Below are 19,046 nucleotides of genomic sequence, written 5' to 3' on the forward strand. Positions count from 1 at the left end.
CTATAGAGAAGAGGCAACCTGGTGTTGTGAGCACAACCAGAGTATTTCCAGATTTTTTAAATTCCTCCCAGCAGAATGGGAGTAACTACAGCTTTCTCATCACTACAATTTGTCACGTTTCAGCCTCTGAAATGACTGCTCAGTGAAACTGGGCTTTCTACCTCTCTACTTTCCTCTAGGATGACGACAAATTTCAGTCACAGTTATCAGCTTATCACACAACTGAGGTGACCCAGAAGCATGCCAGAAGTGTGTCTCTAACTAATCCCCTGGGTGCCCTCGTATTAGTAGAAACAAGCCACATTCAAGAGAAGAGTCAAGAAATTAATTCAAAGATGTGGAGTTATGAAATGCCATTGAATTTGGTAGGCATTTAAAATCAATCACGTTAGATTAGTAGAAGGTTGTTCCTTGTTCTGCTACTCTTAAGGAAATAAACTGACCGATTAGAAAAACAAATACATTAAAATATTTGTCATCTGTTTTCAGATCACTGTCTCTAAAACAAAAAACGAAGAAAATATTTTTAGAAGTAATTAAATCAGCCAAACACAATGAGCCTGTAAGAAAGACCTACTTGTAGTGGAGAATTTCTAGGCAACTGTCCCTACTTGTCTTCTTCCTGTTCTGGTGGCTCATTGGAAGCATCCAAAGAACGGTCCACATCTGAAATTACCAACACAAGCTCCTTGACATAAGCTGGTTGAAGAACTCCTCCAAATACAATTATTATTCATATGAACAGGAGGAAATGTTTGACTGCCCAGTCGGCTGCTGTTTGGGATGTTTGCTTTTCTTGTATTTGCACGTGGATCAATACGTGAAAACAAGAGGAGGAATTCTCTCATCTGAGGAATTTTGAAACACACTGCAAATTAATTGAAATTTTGACGTATCAGTTGTGCAAGTCAAGCTAAAAACCAACGGTAAATTTATCAGCTGAGATAAACAAATTCCATGCTATTCACCTGCTTACCTTCTTAATTTGAGTAGTGATCGATTTCAGTGCAACCACTCACATTTATGAGGTAGATAAATGCTGCCAGGACTCAAACTGTTTAAGCTGCTACAAATAGCAGCTGTATTGAGACAGAGCAGGTGTATATTTGCCACCTACCAGAATAAGTGATGCAGCCAACCCCAAACTTGCATCCTAGAAGGCTATGCATGAAGAGGTTGACGTACACTTCAGAAGATCTCTCTGCATCACAGGAGTATTAGCAGGTCCTCTAGTTCTCCAGGAATGATTGCTTCAGAAAATTATACAGATGCTTTAAAACTAATTTAACACCTCATGGTTCCACTTCTTGACTTGAGCTAGCTTGGTTTTTCAGCTTTATCGGCACACTGATACTTATTTAGGATTCAAGCTTCAGACTATTATCAATCAAAGACTTTATCAACATCATCACAGAAATGCGTTGATGTTCTCAGGGGACATAAGGAGACTTCAAGAGAGGCAAGCAACCAGAGAACATCACAGCAGGAAGGAGGAAACCAGCAGGATAGGAGGCTCCTGCCACGTATTTTTGGTAGCTATGTTGTACACCTGAACTAGACAACTATACTTCAAAGAGTAGTCGACTACTGGGTTTTTTCCCCATGGGCATACAAAGCTGCAAATTACAGCATTATGTACTGAAAGGGCAGCACCGACAGGGATTGCAGTGCAGGAGGCTATGGTTTTCTGATGATACAGGGAACCGCTGTCAAAGATGATCATCAAAACATGATCTGAGCTGGCAAAGCTAACAGCCAAACATCTCCACTTTGTGGACTATCCTTGCTGCTTCCAAGCTGACTGCAGGTTACTTGTGTTTCCGCATTCTGACTCCTAACGCAAATGTCCCCAGTGGGAACCTACAACGCGAGCTCTGCCAGCTGTCCAGAGCCCCGATCAATCTACCCGAGTTCACGGCCAGGAATTCTATTTGGTTTCATGACCGCACAAACCTAAAGCTTTGGAAGAAAAGAAGCTGTAACCATTTGAAAATGGCAATTCACTGCCATTTCTCTTAATGGAGGCTTCTTGCCATAAATTTGACCATGACTCAGTATCTTAAGAGTTTGTACTGAGCCTGACAGAGAAACCTAACTTTGGGGGCTTTGATGCAGCTTTCTGCAATGTGAAGGGATATGTGGGGTTTTGTTTTTTTTTTTTTCCTTTTTCCTAAGCAGAAGGTAGACAGTAATTCTTTCTAATCTATTATAGAAGCAACGAATGAACAAATAATTCTACAAAGACTTAGGCAAAACCCTGATTAATTTAGACTGTTTACTTATTATGGCTCTTTATTTAACATTAATAAGCATTGTTTAAATTCTAAAGTAATTGCATATAAACATGTTTATTTTATTGTATGTACAGCTGTAGTATTGTTTAAAAATACATTCAGTATAAAACAGTCTTTCTACTTTTTTTTTTTCCCCTTTTCTTTTCCAGATCTTTATGATTTAGGTTTTTTGCCATTATTAGCCACCAACCAATTTATGAGATACCTATAAGAAAGCTCAAAAAATTCAGCTGTAGTTAGCTGGTGAAGTACAGACAATGCTTTCTATTTGATTTTGTATTAAAAGGAAATTGGATATCACAAGACCAAAATGGTGATGCCAGCCAGAAAGACATTTTGAGACAAAACGCAGAAGACTGTCTTCAGAGAAAAGATGTAAACAAAAATGAGTGACTGAAATAATGTGGACCACTTCAGACATGGACAAGAGATACTAGGGATCAGAAATGAATTATTATGCTCTAAAATGATCCAATAAAAATCGAACTGTAGTGCAGTAATCACAAAAAGTATTGGAAAAGATAGGCTATAAAAAGAAAAAGGAGCTTTCAAGTACTGTAGGTTATTAGCTACTATGGAAAAATCAGTATTCAGGAGATTATATTTTGAACAAAATATGCACATAACCAAACAAAGCTGAATTTGTTGTTCCAAAGGAAGTAAACTATAAAAATTAAAAAGCTAGAATGGAGACAGAATCACAGGCTAGAATAAAAATAATCAATGCAACCATCAATAGGAATGTCGAGATGAACATTGTACTGACTGAACACACAGCCACGCAGGCTTGAGGAAGAATGACTCAATTATTTTTTCCCCTATGGGCAAAGACATAAAAGATGGTTGTAGACATACAGAGTACATCGCAAAAAGCATTTGGGCAGCGCCCCTTGTTAGAAAGGAAGAACTGCAATTCTGAACGGTGAATAATTACAGACGCTCCGGAAGAAAAACGTTTGGGCTCTATTGCCTTCGGCAGCGAAGCCCTGGCAGACAGCAGCCACTGCGCCCACCTTCGCAAATGCTCGCCAGCACTTGTTGGCCCACAAACTCGCACAAAATGGGAGGGAAGGCCTTCCTTTATCGAAGCAATGGAGAAGCGCTGGAACGAGCCATGTTCTTACCAATTTCTGAGCCGGGACAGGGAACAGCTAAGGACTTCTGAAAAAGGCACAAAACCCTTAAGCAGTTTGACGCTAAATCGGGGCAAGGGAGAGGTGGGATGCAAAGGCTTCCTCGTGCACCCGTACCACAGGCCATCTCTCATATTCTCTTGCTATCAAAGGCAGCAGATTTCTCAGGACTGCAGCATCCCTCACGCCACTGGCACCGAGAAGACACCAAAAGACAGCAGGGACTTGGCAGAACACCAACAGCTAACCCCAAACACACCAACTGCATGTGAGCAAACACAGACCGCTAACAACTGATGGTGGCATCTTCCTCAGAACAGCAGCTGCTAGCTCCTCTCTCGTTACACCACAAAACGGCAACTCTTTCAGCCACGTTCAGGCTACTGAGATAAAAATGTACCTTGAGAGTCAAGATAGCACGTTAAGACCTCAATAAGTTGACTATATTGTTGCACCATTCCCTGAAAGGGAAATCCAGGTTGCAAAGCCGTGCATAAACATGGCTTTTCATTTATGCTGAACTAATTTCAATGAGTTACTACAAAGAAAACGTACATCACCTTACTTACCAAGACATGACCTCTGGCCAGGCATAAACCAAGCCTTTTATAAGTATACCAGAGAGGCAACCACCACTGTAAGCTAGGCGCATATTCACTACCTCTATCCTGACCTTTCAAAAACAGTTTCTGTGACTACAAATGAGACTTCATCACTACCCTCTTCCTTATAGGAGGAAATTATGCAATATTCCGGGAAGTTTTTAAGTCTCTCGAGAAAAATCCTCAAATACATAAAATAAATTTGGAGATTTTCCATTATCTGGAACTTTATGCCTTTACAGCAAGAGTTCCACTCCTACCTGTGATCAGCAGCATAACCTAAAACAGCATCCCTTTGTGACAACGGATGAGAGAATGAAATCAATTGCCACCCCCAAAATGCAGCCGTATCTCAATCAGTAAGATCTCACTCGTGCAAATCACCAGCTACAAGAAATCACAAAATATACCGCTATCTTATGAAGGAGTTTGAGAACCTGCAACAGCAACTATTATTCAGGTACATTCTGCTTCTAAGATTTTTGTGGTAATCAAAAGATGCGAGCATCCATAAATTCTTTTGTCATCAAGAAAACAAATGAGAAGTCTCTAGCGCTGAGCTGTAAATACTGCACCACTCGTCAGATCCCACTGACAATGCATGGCTAGCAAGCAGCTCTATTATGTGATCCTAACATCAACAGTTCAAGGAGACTCAAATCAAGTAAGATTCAAGTAAACTACATCAGATACTTTCTGACTGTGCAACTAGAGGTATGTTTATACCAAACTATGCAGAAAAACATACATTCAAAGCATGCATTGTGAGTCCACCACTTCAACAAACAGTAAAATACTTGCTTGGGAAGAGCCTAGCATGACTAGACAATAACAGAAAGTTTGCTCTCTCAAAAGCCCTGTATGGGGAAAAGTTAATCAAATATGATGTCCTCAAACCAAAAGTGCCACTTGAAATTGCTGTTGGACAAAGCAATGAGGGCACTTAAGTCTAAAAAACACTTACCATGGCTTTGGTACATATAAAGTGCATGCATTAGTTTATATTTTACATTTACTCAAAAATAATTGTAGGCAGAGAGGGAAAAATCATATTGCATTTACAGTTTAAAAGCTACATTGAAAGACATGAATAATACCCCTCTGATTAAATGTGTTTTACTCCACTGACTAATTATGGAAAACCTGGGGTGTGTTTGTGGCACGAAGACTCCTTTTTGCTTGCTGTGTTTCCATAAGACAAAAGGCATTGCTGGAGAGTGTAGGAGAGAGCCGCTTAATACTGTTAGGAACGCTAAACAACCCACCAGTGAGTTACAGCTAAGTGGAGTGACAATATGGTGAAGATCCTACAGGCAAACACATCACACCACAAGGAAACTCTCTCTTAGACATTAGGTTCATTAAAGAAATGGCTTCAGCCATTCCTACAGGAAATACACCTTCAACTCCTCCTTGGCCATGGTACTTGATTGATAGGAAATGTAACAATATTTTGGAAAAGACAGGAATAAATCACCATGAAATATTCCAAGCTCGTTTACTAATGTGAATTCATTTCAGCTTCAAAGCAAGTGACATGCTTACTGCAGCGATGCAAACAAGCCCAAAGCAACATTTGGTAATGCTCATTACAATGGCTAGATTCAAAAGCCAAAAGAAAATTAACAGTTCATCAATAACGTTCAACTGTTCCACAAATACAGCCCTAAGATAAGACAACATCGGCTGCATCAAACTGGAGTCATACTCTTCGGTATTTGTGAGCATAACCAAGGCTAAAACTATATGGGATCTTTAGAGAAAGAAAAACAGGGAGACAGTCAGGTAGCTGGAGTCACAGAAATTCAGAATCGTTAATATTCATGAGTTCACACTTGTTTAACATGCATATCATTTGGGGACAGGAAGACATTTAAATAGATACAAACATTTCTTTCTCAACTTGCCTGTAGTTAAAATACTGATGCTTTTTCTTCCCTTAGTGCACCATGCTGTTTTGATTACATTTCTAACGATGCCAGAGAAGATGTAAAATCCCCTTAATGTACCCAACTGATGAGGTGGGGAGGGAAGAGTGCTATGAACCATAATAAATACTATATACAGTTTAGAAGCACCCTTAACTTTTGTCCCTTGGGTTTCCTACATTTTGCTGGTAGCTTTTAGCAAGGGTTCTAGCAACAGAGCCGAACAACCCTGACCTGATGTCCTAAGCCGTCCTCACTTCCAGGCACTTCCTCCCACATGTGTGTGATTTCATGGCATAAAGGAACCTCCAAGTGACTGGCTTTCCCCAGCTCCTTTTCTGGATAACGCCCGAGGCAAAGGAACGCAGTTACGTTACAACATGTGGTTTCTGTTGCCCGAAGGGCTGCTCCTCTGTACTGCCGATACATCTCACGGCCAATAACTGACGAGCAGATGCTGACACGTGCTGCTCAATTGAAAGTCAGCGCTGTGAAGCACCGTATAAAATCTACATTGCACATCATCTGGAGTAGAAACTTAAGATAAAGAAACAACACTGGCAATATAATTAGTCATCAGAATATGTGAATCTAATTAAACTATTACTCAAAAACATCTGTTAGGGAGAGGAAGCCGCCTGCAGGAATTATTCAGCGCTCCTAGACCCGTATTCTAGAAGAGCTAATTATACGCAATTCCCCTTGTGCTCATGTTACAAAATATAAAGTCAGGGTGTAGAGCTAGGTATGATTAACAAAAACAAAATTAATATCTAAAATATCGAATTTCATTTTGTAAGACCTGTATATGAAAGCAAGTTGCAACAGGCAGTATACAAATCTGCATTATGCTGTATAAGCTAATGGTAATTTCATAGACAACTTCCCATTCTTGTCCTATTTTCTACTGCAGAAATAAGAAATAGTCTAAAATGTTTGGTTTAGCTTTCACTTTTAGAAGACGATGAAGGCTGCAGCCATGGGAAGCAGCCACTTTCTCCATTTTCTATGTTTCTTCTAGATGGTCTGACCAAAGCTATTTGCTACTATCATTACTTCCTATTTGTAAGATGAGGATATGCTAATATTTGTAACAGAATAATACAGATTTATGCTGATCTTCATCTTACTCCTAAGCCCAAGAGGAAATGAAATACTAACAAATTTTAAAATGGAAGATAAGACTTTCTCATGTAATTTAATACACAATGAATTAAATGGGCAAAAATGAAAAAAGGCTGAAGAGGAAGAATGAGCAATCTTTTGTCATCCATGGTAGGACGACAATAAATTCTCTGATGATCTCATACTGTCAAGAAGAAATGATATTTAGATTAAACCTTGCTAGACCCTAAAAGGATAATTTGTCCACTTTTCTACTAACGCTGGACTGATTTGCTAGATTCCTTCTTTTTATCTCACTTACAGTATTACAGTGTGGAATAGCTGAAAAACATTTTTCTAGGGGCAAGAAGAAAGCTTTAGATATCTTTGTATTTAAAACCATACTGGCCGAGGAACCAAATAAGACTAATTTGATCTTACTTATCTAGTAGCCTTAACTAAAATATTCTATGATCAGAGTTCACAAGTTTTCCTGTTAGGCTTATTTTGCACTAATGACGTTGCACTGGCAGCTTTCAGCAGAACATCCCAAACTTTGATGAAAACCAGGTTCGAACTGTCAGGAACATTTACATTTTAAGACATATAAGTGAGAAGTGCTTATGTTTCAAAATAAATATTAAACCAAACCAGCATTAAACTAAAATAAATAATTTATTCCAAAGGATATACGTATAAAATACGACTGTAGTTTGTTTCTGTAAAGCAGATTCCTGATCTTCTAATACATTTTAAATTTTAACCAAAAGAGATAAGAAATAAAACATATTATAAACTTGATAATAAAACAACATAAATAAAACATCAGGAGAGACATGTTGATTGTTTAGAACGGAACCATTCCCAGCAATACACTAGTCCAGTCCTCATGCAGCATTCATGGTAAATATTTAACAACAGAAAAAGTATTTTGTTCAGCATCCCCCTAGTCTCGCAAAGATTGCTGAAATGAAGAGTCAGAGAATCCTCCCTCTCTAGCACTGCTGACAGAAGGCAGGCACTTTACTGCCTAGCCCACCTCATCTTTTGCCCCTACGGCAGCCTAGATAAACCGAGCTCCCAAGGATTGTAGCAGCACTGCAGCATCCTTTTGCACTGTAAAATATTTGTGGAAATACTTTTCTTGCATGCTCATTTCCATGTGAGAGAGTCAAAAGGATTTAAAAGAAAGAAGGGGCAATAATTTATATTGCTACAGGCTCCTTAAGCCACATCCACTATCCTTTCTGCATAACACAGGGGAGGAAAGCCAAGTGATTTTTTTTTTTTTTTGAGCTCTAATGCCAAGTTACTCATTTCTGGGATAAAAATTAGACCTGACTGTTCTCCTCGAGCTTCCCTCCCTCCCCTCTTTTAGCTACCCTGAAAGAAAACAAAACTGCAGGGCTAAAAATATTACACAGTCTTGTGCAAATGCACAGATTCTTTTTACTATGCTGTGGGCAAAGGTCATTTGGATTATAGAATAGAAGAAATATTTCTGCTATGTTCTACATACTGTTTAATTATCTTTAATGTAAAATATTAAATACTGTTGGATATTTGTCTTTAAATCAGTGTTTATTGTGCTTATAAACACAAGAAAGGGAAGGTTTTAACATTGTGTACTGATTTTAATATAGCATATGAAAACTGTAAAGATTAAAATAGCAGATATGCAGATGCAATGCCCCTGTCAGTCAGAAAACGTAACGAAGGCAGTCATTTTGAAAGGCAGAATTTTCCCCACAATACTGACAAACAACGACTCATCACTAGCTGAATTTCCATATATAAGCAATTTCATAAATGGCTGAAATACTAGGGGCACAAAGGCAAGACTTTCATCATGTTACAACTGAGGTGAGGTTACAGTGCTTCCAGAAGCATCTTGCACTTATGCAGAGCAATTCAGAGGACTCACATGCTTCCTTTGGGACAGTGACATTTCCAAAGGAACCACTCTGAGGTCAACGAAAGCATCTCACATTCTGAACAGTGTCAACGGGTACCTCAGTGCTCCCCAAAAAGCATCGCTATGTTACTGCAGAGATTCACGCGCATCCTTTCACCCTGAGGAGGCTTCCATGAAGCAACAGCAGAAGCAATCAACATAAATACCAGCTAAACACTAAAAGAGAAAAAACCAAACCTACAACTGAAGCAAAAGGAGTCTTTTATTAAGGGAAGATTAGTAACCTTTTTCTGTCAAATATCTGAGAGTATCATATCTCAAATATCTGACAAGCTATAGCAAACTCCAGAAGTTGAAGGAATTTCACCATGGGAGCTTTGCATTTTGGTTAAGTGATGAGGTTGCCTTAGGTGACTAAAACCACGCGGCAGGCAGGAGTGTGCAAACATGAACGCAATCCCTGCCACAATAAAAAGGCAAAGTAAAGCACACTAGGAATGAAGAGAAAGATATTAAATGGCACAGATGGGATGGGATTAAGACTGATGTTTACCTTTATATTTTCAAGGCTACTTACACGTATTTGACCTAACCGCTCTATTTGCAAATTAGTAACTCAATTTCTTAATTGCACCACTGTAAATAGAGAGTGCCAGGACAGGAGCTAATGGAAATACTTCAGATAAAACCACAACCCTGCATAGAGTCAGTCACGTGCATACCTCTTCTCAGAGCACATATTGTTATTAAAATGTAGCTGCTGATAATAATTTCCTGGAGAAATGAGAAAGCCAGAGATCAGCTTAATGACTGGCTTGTTTATAAATAACAGTAAATAACAACAACATTAATCCCAATGCTCTCACTTTCTTGCATTAAACACAAGACTTTTATGAAGAGCCAAACTCAAGTCTAATTTAAACAGGTGCAAATTCACAGCAGGTCTATTGACACACACCATAAATTAAATCAGAAACTTGTCCTTAGCTAAATCCTCCCCATGTCTGAATAACTAACTACAGCATTCACAAAGCTGCGTTTCTCATACAGCGGTTTCAGTATTTCTTTTACTAATGAAGCATCTTTATCCCTTTAACAGATGCTGTTAAGATGCTGAATCTGGAGAGCAAAGAGCTGAGGTGACTTGCCCAAACGTCACCCACCTGCCCAGCAATCAAAGGGAGAAATCCCAGAGATTTAGGGAGAGTCAAAAGCTCTGTTAAATGGGCCACTGCTCCCAAGGCATAAAACAAACACCTAGGTGAATTACACGAGATTAATCCTACATGTTTCTATGTCATTAAACTCAGCTTTGATCTGTAACCTACCAATTTCTCTACTACTTCTACTTACTAATTTATGGCTAATATTATTATTCTACATTTCTAGTCTGCTGTTTAAAATTATTGATATTATTAAAATTATCATTCCAAATAGAATCTGATCCTGTACACTGATGTTAAGAAAGAATTTTCCCAATAATTTCCATGGGAAAAAAGGAAACAACTGTATTTTTTCATGGCTCTGGCCCCCTCTTGCTTCATTTTTTAAGAGACAAATATGTTATTAAAAAAAAAAAATAAATCCCTGGCTAGCTCTCAAGCACTCTAAAGCTATATTCCATGACTAGTCTAGTGGTATTTCAGCCTGTACTAACACCCTAATTTCTTGCCTACAAATCTCAAGGAAGCTGTTGTAAACTATAGCCGATGCCTAGTTGTCATAAAATAATGCAGTCAAAGGAATTGAACATGAATCTGGCTCCAAGACTGAGTGTGCATTTCACAGCACGTTCATCCAGTACTGGGGATTTGGTATTCTGCTATTGGTTCTCACAACTTAGTAGAGAAAGAGTAACTAATTGCATAAAACCATCTAAGTACGTGTCAGGAATAAGCCAAACAAGTCAGCCTTTAAAGTACTTCAAAACAATCTGATAACCTAAAACAGTTTAAAATTTGTGTTATTGTAGAGACAGCTCAAGTTCTGTACTAGCTCTCAACAGAGATGTAGTAGCTAAAAGAGTAGATAGCTGTGCTAACAAGTCAAACGTGGCTCAAAAATGGATTATGGCATGGCATGAATGCATTTGAGGTAAAATTCACCGCTTCACAGCTGCACGGACATCCTGTAAAGCAAAACATGAGAACTGCATGAACAGTGTAACGGGGAAAGAGCACAGAGATACAAAATGGACTGTAGGCTCCTTTTTGGTACACTAGCTAGTGTGGGAGCCAGAGCCACGTCGCATGATGGAGTTTTAGACAGAGGTCTGAAGACTGTCCTTTCTGTAGATCAGGGTTGTAACCTCTCCTGGACCATATACTTACCCCAGAGAAATAAAGAAATAAATAAATTTGCCAGCTCAGTAATCTGGCAGACTAAACCACTGAACTCAATGTTCTGATATGCGGCAATGACAGATACCGTTGTTTCAGTGAATTGAGGGCAAATGCAGTCTTCTCCAATGGAATAAAGTAACTATTTTTGATACTGTCATTCTGTAGTGCTTCTGCCTGAAATTTTCATTCACATACTGTGGCATAACACTGTTCATGTTTAAATACAGCTATTTATACTATACCAGAGATGAATGACCAATTTCTTGGGGATCATTGCTTATTACCGGCAGTTAATATATATTTTCCTTAGCCTCAGGCATAGCTGAAGGCAGTTTGTGCACTAATAGGTTATTATTAGTTGCCATTAACATTGACAACACTAATTTAAATGGAAATGTTGGTGTTTCACGCAATCTGTTCAATGCTGCCAAAATAACCGGAGTATGTTTAAACAGTGATTATTACAGAGTTGGTGCGTCTATGAAGGAAAATAATCCTCAAATAAATTCTCAAATTGGGCTACTCAGAATACACAATGAACTATATATCCTGTGTCAGGGAACCTCCTGCTAGAACTTTGACTGAATATGAGAAATTCAAGGAATATCTGAACAGAATAAAATTTGCAAAAGTATATTTGCTTCAGATCAATGTAAAGCAAAAAAATGTCCTGAAAGCAGGTCTACCAGAGTCCACTTAGTTGTCCTAATGTCACCACAAAAAAAGCTATTCTGCATTTGTAGCAAAATTGTGCTTGTAGAGAAAAAAACCCAACAACAAAAACCAACTGACCTTTTCAAAATACAGACAATAATAGCAATTAGTTTTCTTAAACAATGCAACAACTGTATCTTCCTCATTAATTTTACTCCAGTTACAAAGAGCTGTGTTTACGTGCCATTTGGTCAACCCTTTGAAAGCCAGAATTTCTAAATAACTATTTTTGCAGCAATTAGACAGTATCACGGAAACCAGCATTTCATGAACTTGCAGCAACTGATCTCAATGCGCTCACCCGTTTTCACACCGTACTGGCTGGCACAAAGCAAGTCTACCTCCACGGCAGGGGCTGACAAGGATAAATGCAACACTTGTGGCTCTCTGATAAAGCCCTTGGCACAAACCACTGCATAGAAACAGAAAGATGTGCCTTGTATTACTTCATTTAAGTAGAGATTTATGAACTTCTGGATTCAGAGTGCTTTGTTACTGAGTGCCAACCCAGATGGAAAACACGCTGCTCTCTGGATCAGGTATCTCGACTATGAACTTACCTGTGAAGTACCAGATAATATAAATGAATATAGCTTGAACCATCATTGTCTTCAAATTTATCCACATTAACTTTCAAGACTGTAATTATTATAATGACTCAATGCCACAGGAAGCACCACTACCTGCTCTGTCGACCCTGCCTGGAGACAACTAAAGAGTTCAAAGGAGCTTGTGCTCTCAGTTTCTTTCTCTTCCAACTTACTCTTGCCCCCACTTTCCTCTCTGAACTATTTAGTTAAAATTTGTATTCAAGTACCTAAAATACAAATCCCTGATTAAAAATTTGTTATAAAGCTTACAAAGAATCAAATATTAAAGCCACATGCAAAAGGACTACTCTGTTCTACTCTAGATCATGTGGGAAATTAGTTTAAACTGATTAAAATCATTCTCTGAGACAAACATTGAGAAGAAACCACTCCATTCTTTGTTGGTGAAGCACAATGATCATGTGTCCTACCTTAATGACACTTAACCCATGGTTCCTGCAATGTAGGATGATGAAGGTAATAACAGCATTTCCTTTACTACCTACAATAATTTTCATCTATAGCAAGATGACTTATTTAGTGCAACTTGTACAGCTCGCAAAACACCATGAATACCCAGCTGCACCACTGCATTCCAGACTGAAATACATAACTTGGTTATATGCTTAATTTGCTTTAATGCATTGGCTTCCCAGCACCTTACAACCTAAATGACCACGTGTATTTCTTAGTCTGAATGGTACAAGCACGCACATTCCTTTCTCAGGTAGCATTCCCTGTAAACCATTGTCACAGCTAAGGGCCAACCAATTACAGCCAGACCAGATTCAACTCCTTCAGCCACCACGTAACCCCAAATATCTCAGAAAAAACACACAACAAACCCCCAACCCCAGCCCAAAAACCTCCTATGCAACAACACTTTAGAGGATGGATCCCACACGGAACGTGGCAGAAGCCAGAAGGCAGGCATCCATTCATCGTCGTGTAAATGGGGCGGCATCTGAAAATTAACTGGTTGTAGCAACACGATACAATGTGATAGTGCAGAACGTTTAATCCTCAAAAGAGTATTTAATAAAAACAAACCTTTTTTTTTTTTTCTCCTCTCTTAACTCATGCAGATAATTTAATGTCTTTGAACCTATATTGGACATTATCATTGGCATTGACAAACATGCAGATGAAATTATAATTAAATTACCAGCTTCGTGTTTGACAAACTCCAAACACGTAACTATAGAAATGGCATTCCTGACTGAACTCTCTTTCATCTTATGACTATAGATCTAATAAAGTGTGAAGCGTCAATCTCCCACTGTCACTGGTTCCCCTATCTCTTATCCAGTTAAAAATACATATTTAACTAAATGTAGATCTGCCATAACATCTAGCTATTAAACACAGAAATTAAAATATGAGCTAAGCTTGTTGATCTTAAGCATGATAAATTTGTTTACTGATTATAGTCTTTAAGGAAACATTTAGAGCAGATTTTCACCAATTTTGATGCAGAGATAAAAAAAATATTAATTCCCCCTGTGTTACTTCATTAAATACACATTTTCCCCTTCTGTGACACACTAAGCCATAAGAAAAGCAAACAAGTAAAAAGATCCTGAAAGAGAATGAATATTTTTAAAAAAATCCTAACCCCGAACCCCACCCTCCATATGCAGAGAAATACAGAACTGAGCTATGACGAAGACCTGTTCAATCCGTCCTACTGATAAAGGCACGTCTTCAGGTGTAGCCTGAAATTACAGGTAAATAGAGCATTTAGGATTCCAGGCTGTCTGAAGTCGCCTGGCTATAGAGTCAAGGCTACGTGCAGAAGCCAGCTTGTGCACACAAAATGTGATATAAATGTACATATATTTATTAAATGTACATATATAGATTTATCTTAGAACCTAATTCATAAGCCACTAAACTCAAATGATAAATGTCCTATGGCATAAAAATGAAGAATGTGGGAAAATAGTTGGTCTCTAGAAGAATGACTTTTTAACAAAATCATTGTTTCATTTCCTTGTCTTATTTTCCATCTACACTATAAATACAATACACATACCAAACAACCCTTTCACCTTTCATAAAGTAGAGACCTAAGAAGGCAGAGGGAAAAAGAAAGGAAAAAAAAACAGAGAAAAATAAAAGAGAAGTAGAGGACGAAAGTTTCAAGTAAATTCCTACTTCTATTGAGTACATTAGATGGATTTCTTTATTACCATTCTCCCCATCAGACTTCCTTTCATGGTCAGTGTCAGTGAGGGACAATGCTGAGTTTGCCCGGCTTGACAAACAGGAGCTGTGTTCCGATTTCATCCCCCTCATCCACATCCTCAGGGCGTGATCCGGGGAGGCACCACCTTCTGTTTCAGTATCCACATCTGAGCCCACCTCTAGCGGGTAACTGTGCTCAGCTACACCGTGTAAATCTGTTTGGTAGCCAGAGCACAGAATATGGGGAGTCTCACAGAATTCCATGTCTGGAAGAAACAAAAGTTCAGAAAAAAATTTAGAAGTGAAAAGCAACATACCTTTGATCTTCTTTTGGAGAATCTGTTTTGAGAATTACTATTAGAAGACTTTTTTTTGGTCAGTGACTCACTCTGCTATCCAATCTATTATAAGTATATATATATAATCTATTATAATCTATTATAAGTATAATACAACTAAAAGAGTGCAACTCTGTAAAATATATAACACTGCACTATGATTGTGCCTTTTTGTCTGATAGAAATATATATTATAGCTCAAATATGTGTACACACCCACACGCTGCTAGTAGTACGCCAATTTACAACTAAAGCAAGTACTTACAAATACAGATACTTTCTTGGGTTTCGCCAGAAAGGCAACAGCTCTAAAATTAATCTCAGTATGTTTTTATCATAGGGAAAGTGTAGCAAATTTGCAGATAGGGAATTTACAAAATAACATTTGAAATATTTGGTTAATCACAGAAGACAAAGAAAGGGTACTTACCATCGGCTTGCTCTTCGAGAGTGCTGTCCTTGCATATTCACACCAGTGGGTTCTGGTTCTCCCGTGCTGGTGACCTACAGGAACTTCCCAGAAGAGCAGTGACTACTAGGACTGTACAAGTGCCATCTCATGACACCAAGCGATCAGAGATTTTTAAAGAGTTGTACAGTGCTCAATACTTCAGTTGTTCTTATTAAACACCGCAACTGTAGGGCAGTAGAAATCCGAGGACAAACAGAAGGTGGACAGGACCCATAACGTGAATATGCAGAGGAAACATTCTCGAAGAACTACAGGTAAGTAACACACATCAGCAAATTACAACTTCCCTTTGAGGTAGCCTCTGCATATTCTCACTTGTGAGAATCCAATTACAAATGCAACTCTCAGGGAGTAAGACAAGGAGTTCTAATTAAATGAGGATTACAGAACTGCACTCCCTAATTGAACATCAGACCTGGGATGCCATCTTGAGAGACTAAATACAATATCAAACATGCATACAGTATTCTTTCAATTTCTGGAAAAGAAACATTAGAGACAAGAGTCATTGATAGTGACTGAGGACAAATGCTCTCTTCTACCATCATCCTAACTAAAGCTGTAATTTGCCAAATTAATCCACTTACCAGCCAGTGAGAGGAACGGTTCTTATTTTAAGCACACTCTTAGAAATAACAGAAAGTCCTGGTCTTTTCTTGAAGGTATCGACCAAAATCTACAAACCAAATGCTAAACTAGAATATGCTGAGGTGGCTCAATTTTTAAGTCATCTATCTCTGTATATCCATCTTTTGCCATCAAAACATTCCTGAAGGTCTCAGCTGTAGTGAGAGCCCACACAGGCTGGGTTTCAGCTCAGGGAATGGCAACTTCTTTTCTAGAAGGTGGACAGTGAGCAGAAAGAAGTGGCCACAGCCTCACTTTCCTATGCACGAGTCCTGGAAGGTCATCCTCTCTCCCTGGTATCGTCACTGTATCAGGTTGCCCATCCCAGCAGCACCAGCCGTCCCTGCTCCTGCTCCTTTCGGAGCAGCAAGTCAGATGTGGGGACCCTCCGGAGTGCTCCGTCACTGCTCTGACCTCTTCCCCTTGTTCAGAGGAGGAGGACTTGGTCTCAGCCCTCCACTTGAGAAGCTGCAACATACGCCACCTTCGCCAGCTCTGTCCCCCAAGCCTCTCAAATGCCTTGAGGCTGACTGTGAGGTTTGATGGAGACAGCTGGGAGAAAATAGCCAAGACGCTGGGAAGCAGCTGCGTAGTTTCTGCAGTAGAGGGAATATTTGGCATTTGAACTTTATCTACCATTACAACGCAGCGTTCTTCGCGCTCTCTGAGGCCTGTTTAAAACTGGCACTTGGCTGACTGGTAGAAGGAAGGTGCAAAGTGGTTCAAGGCTGTGTTTGTGGACACAAATGGAAGCTGAGACTGGATGCTACTGGTTCTCAGTCCTACAAAGATGTTTGCAAGAGAGACTTTGAAACCTGTAAGACCCTCTGCAAAAAACTCTCCTTCCCCTATGGCTAAGATGGTAAACAGAAAACATTCAGTCTTCAGAGGCACCCTGTTTTTCTGAGATTTTCAAAGCTCATGGGGCATGTGAGAACCAGAGAGAATCTCACAGGAAGTTACTGGATATTACTAAGTACAGTGTTGTTCATACAATGCCCTATTTTTAAGTCTCATTTTAATTATGTATTATATACACAACAAACAAGCTCCACTTGGTTTAATTAGACAGCATGGACCAAATCTTTATATGACACAAAGAGTACAGATATTGATGTTCGACGCTGAATCATCATAGCTGCATTACACTCCTCGCTTTCACCTGCTTTTTGACAACACTAAATGAATAAAATCGCCTTTACACAAAATACAGTTCCAAACGGTGCACGTCAATTCTTATCTTCACCAAATTCAAAAAGGACTTGTGCATAAACCAAGAATTAAAAAGCCAGCGACAGACCCAGAGCCTAGTATCAATGAAATACAGACTGAATCATATAAGCAGACTGATTCTACTCCACCCTGAAAGGACATTGCTCATTTAAATGGAGGTTGTAGATGCCACTATTCCACCAAACATTTTTCAGTAACAAAGGGGTGAGTCAATGCTTTCTTGTGAAACATCTGATTTAAAGCTCTGCCTCACTGAGCTGAGCTACTATAAAAAAAAAGTAGGCAGGAGCTTCACTCCACGTACCGCACCAGTGCTCTGAAAGAAAGGTGAATGCCAAGTCTTGCTCACAACTCGCAATGAGCTAGCTCGTCACATGCAGGGGTGCAGTCCAGATCGCCACCTCCATCAAAGATTTATGATGGTCAACACATGCTTTAGCAGATGCCATAAAAAAAAGATGAATAAATGTATACTGCCGTTTCAAGAAGCATATTATCAAAGCAAATTAAGATTTAGCTGCTAAAACCATATAAAATACAAGGAAATAAATTAGGCTCGTACATTTGGCGAGTTGTGTTTAAAGACACTAGCAGGTCTTTAGTGCTTCTCATAAGTGCTAATGAGAAGGTACTTCCAAAGAAGGATAGTTTATTGATGTACATCAAGAAAAATTTATACTGGAAAACACGCTTAATTCTTTCCTCATGAAATAAGAAAACAACAGGATTAATTATCAGCCTTAATATTGGTCTCAGTTTTGACTGAGGCCCACACTGCAGAAATAACCTCTAACGAAACTGCCCTATAACATTTTTTTAAAAAAAAAAAAATCTCTCAAAAAGCAGTACTATTTTTAAACTTAGATTCCTGCGAAGCACTACAGCAACGCAGGGTTCTTAGAGCATGTCTCTGTTAACTAAATTACACCTTGTGATCTCAAGAAGCATCTTCTGAACCTCCTTCCCTTTCAAAGCAGATTCCTACTTATTTTCACCAGCTGAGGAACTTCCCCATAATTACAAATCTTCTCATAACTTCATGAACCATATCAGCCGATGCCAGGTCCTCAGGGCACTTCTCCACACGGATGTCCGCTCCAGGCAGATGTCTGCCTCTAGCAGCCTGCAGCCCACGTTCTCCCTGTTTGCGACTGCATACGCCAAGGGGAAAATTCATCCCAGTAAATCTCACAAATGCTAATTAGATTACATATGTTTAAGAAGCACAGAATTTACTCTTCAGTCTATATGTTGATTCAAAAAGTAGCAGCTAACTTGTTCAATATTTTAGCTAAGGTTTTTTTTTGGTGAAGCAAAAGAAAGTGACTTTTTTATACTATAGCTCATATTCAACTAAAGTCTAACACAATATATTGCCTTAATAGTCGATTTCTTAAGTATACAAGCCTTTGTAGCATTTTAACTCCCACAGGATGCATTTTCTGAAAAGCACTTAGAATGCCAAAAGTGGCTGCTTTTAGTCTGCATATCTAACCTTGTTACCTAAAATACTATTTATTTCCACAAGGAGATAAAGTTCAAGTGGATTTATGATAGATTTAGTCTT

General features: G+C 38.9%; 1 protein-coding gene across 7 annotated transcripts in view; it reads right to left on the reverse strand.

Moving 5' to 3' along the window:
• TENM1 (teneurin transmembrane protein 1) overlaps window positions 1–19,046 on the reverse strand; it is a 736,058-nt gene that overhangs the window by 208,121 nt on the left and 508,891 nt on the right. For all 7 annotated transcript variants that reach the window (XM_054839650.1, XM_054839648.1, XM_054839649.1 and 4 more), the window contains one exon: window positions 14,815–15,075. In XM_054839650.1, the coding sequence (XP_054695625.1) occupies window positions 14,815–15,075 (261 nt within the window). The remainder of the gene's footprint in view (window positions 1–14,814; window positions 15,076–19,046) is intronic.

Source organism: Grus americana, chromosome 12, assembly GCF_028858705.1.
Source record: "Grus americana isolate bGruAme1 chromosome 12, bGruAme1.mat, whole genome shotgun sequence".
Lineage (NCBI taxonomy): Eukaryota > Metazoa > Chordata > Aves > Gruiformes > Gruidae > Grus > Grus americana.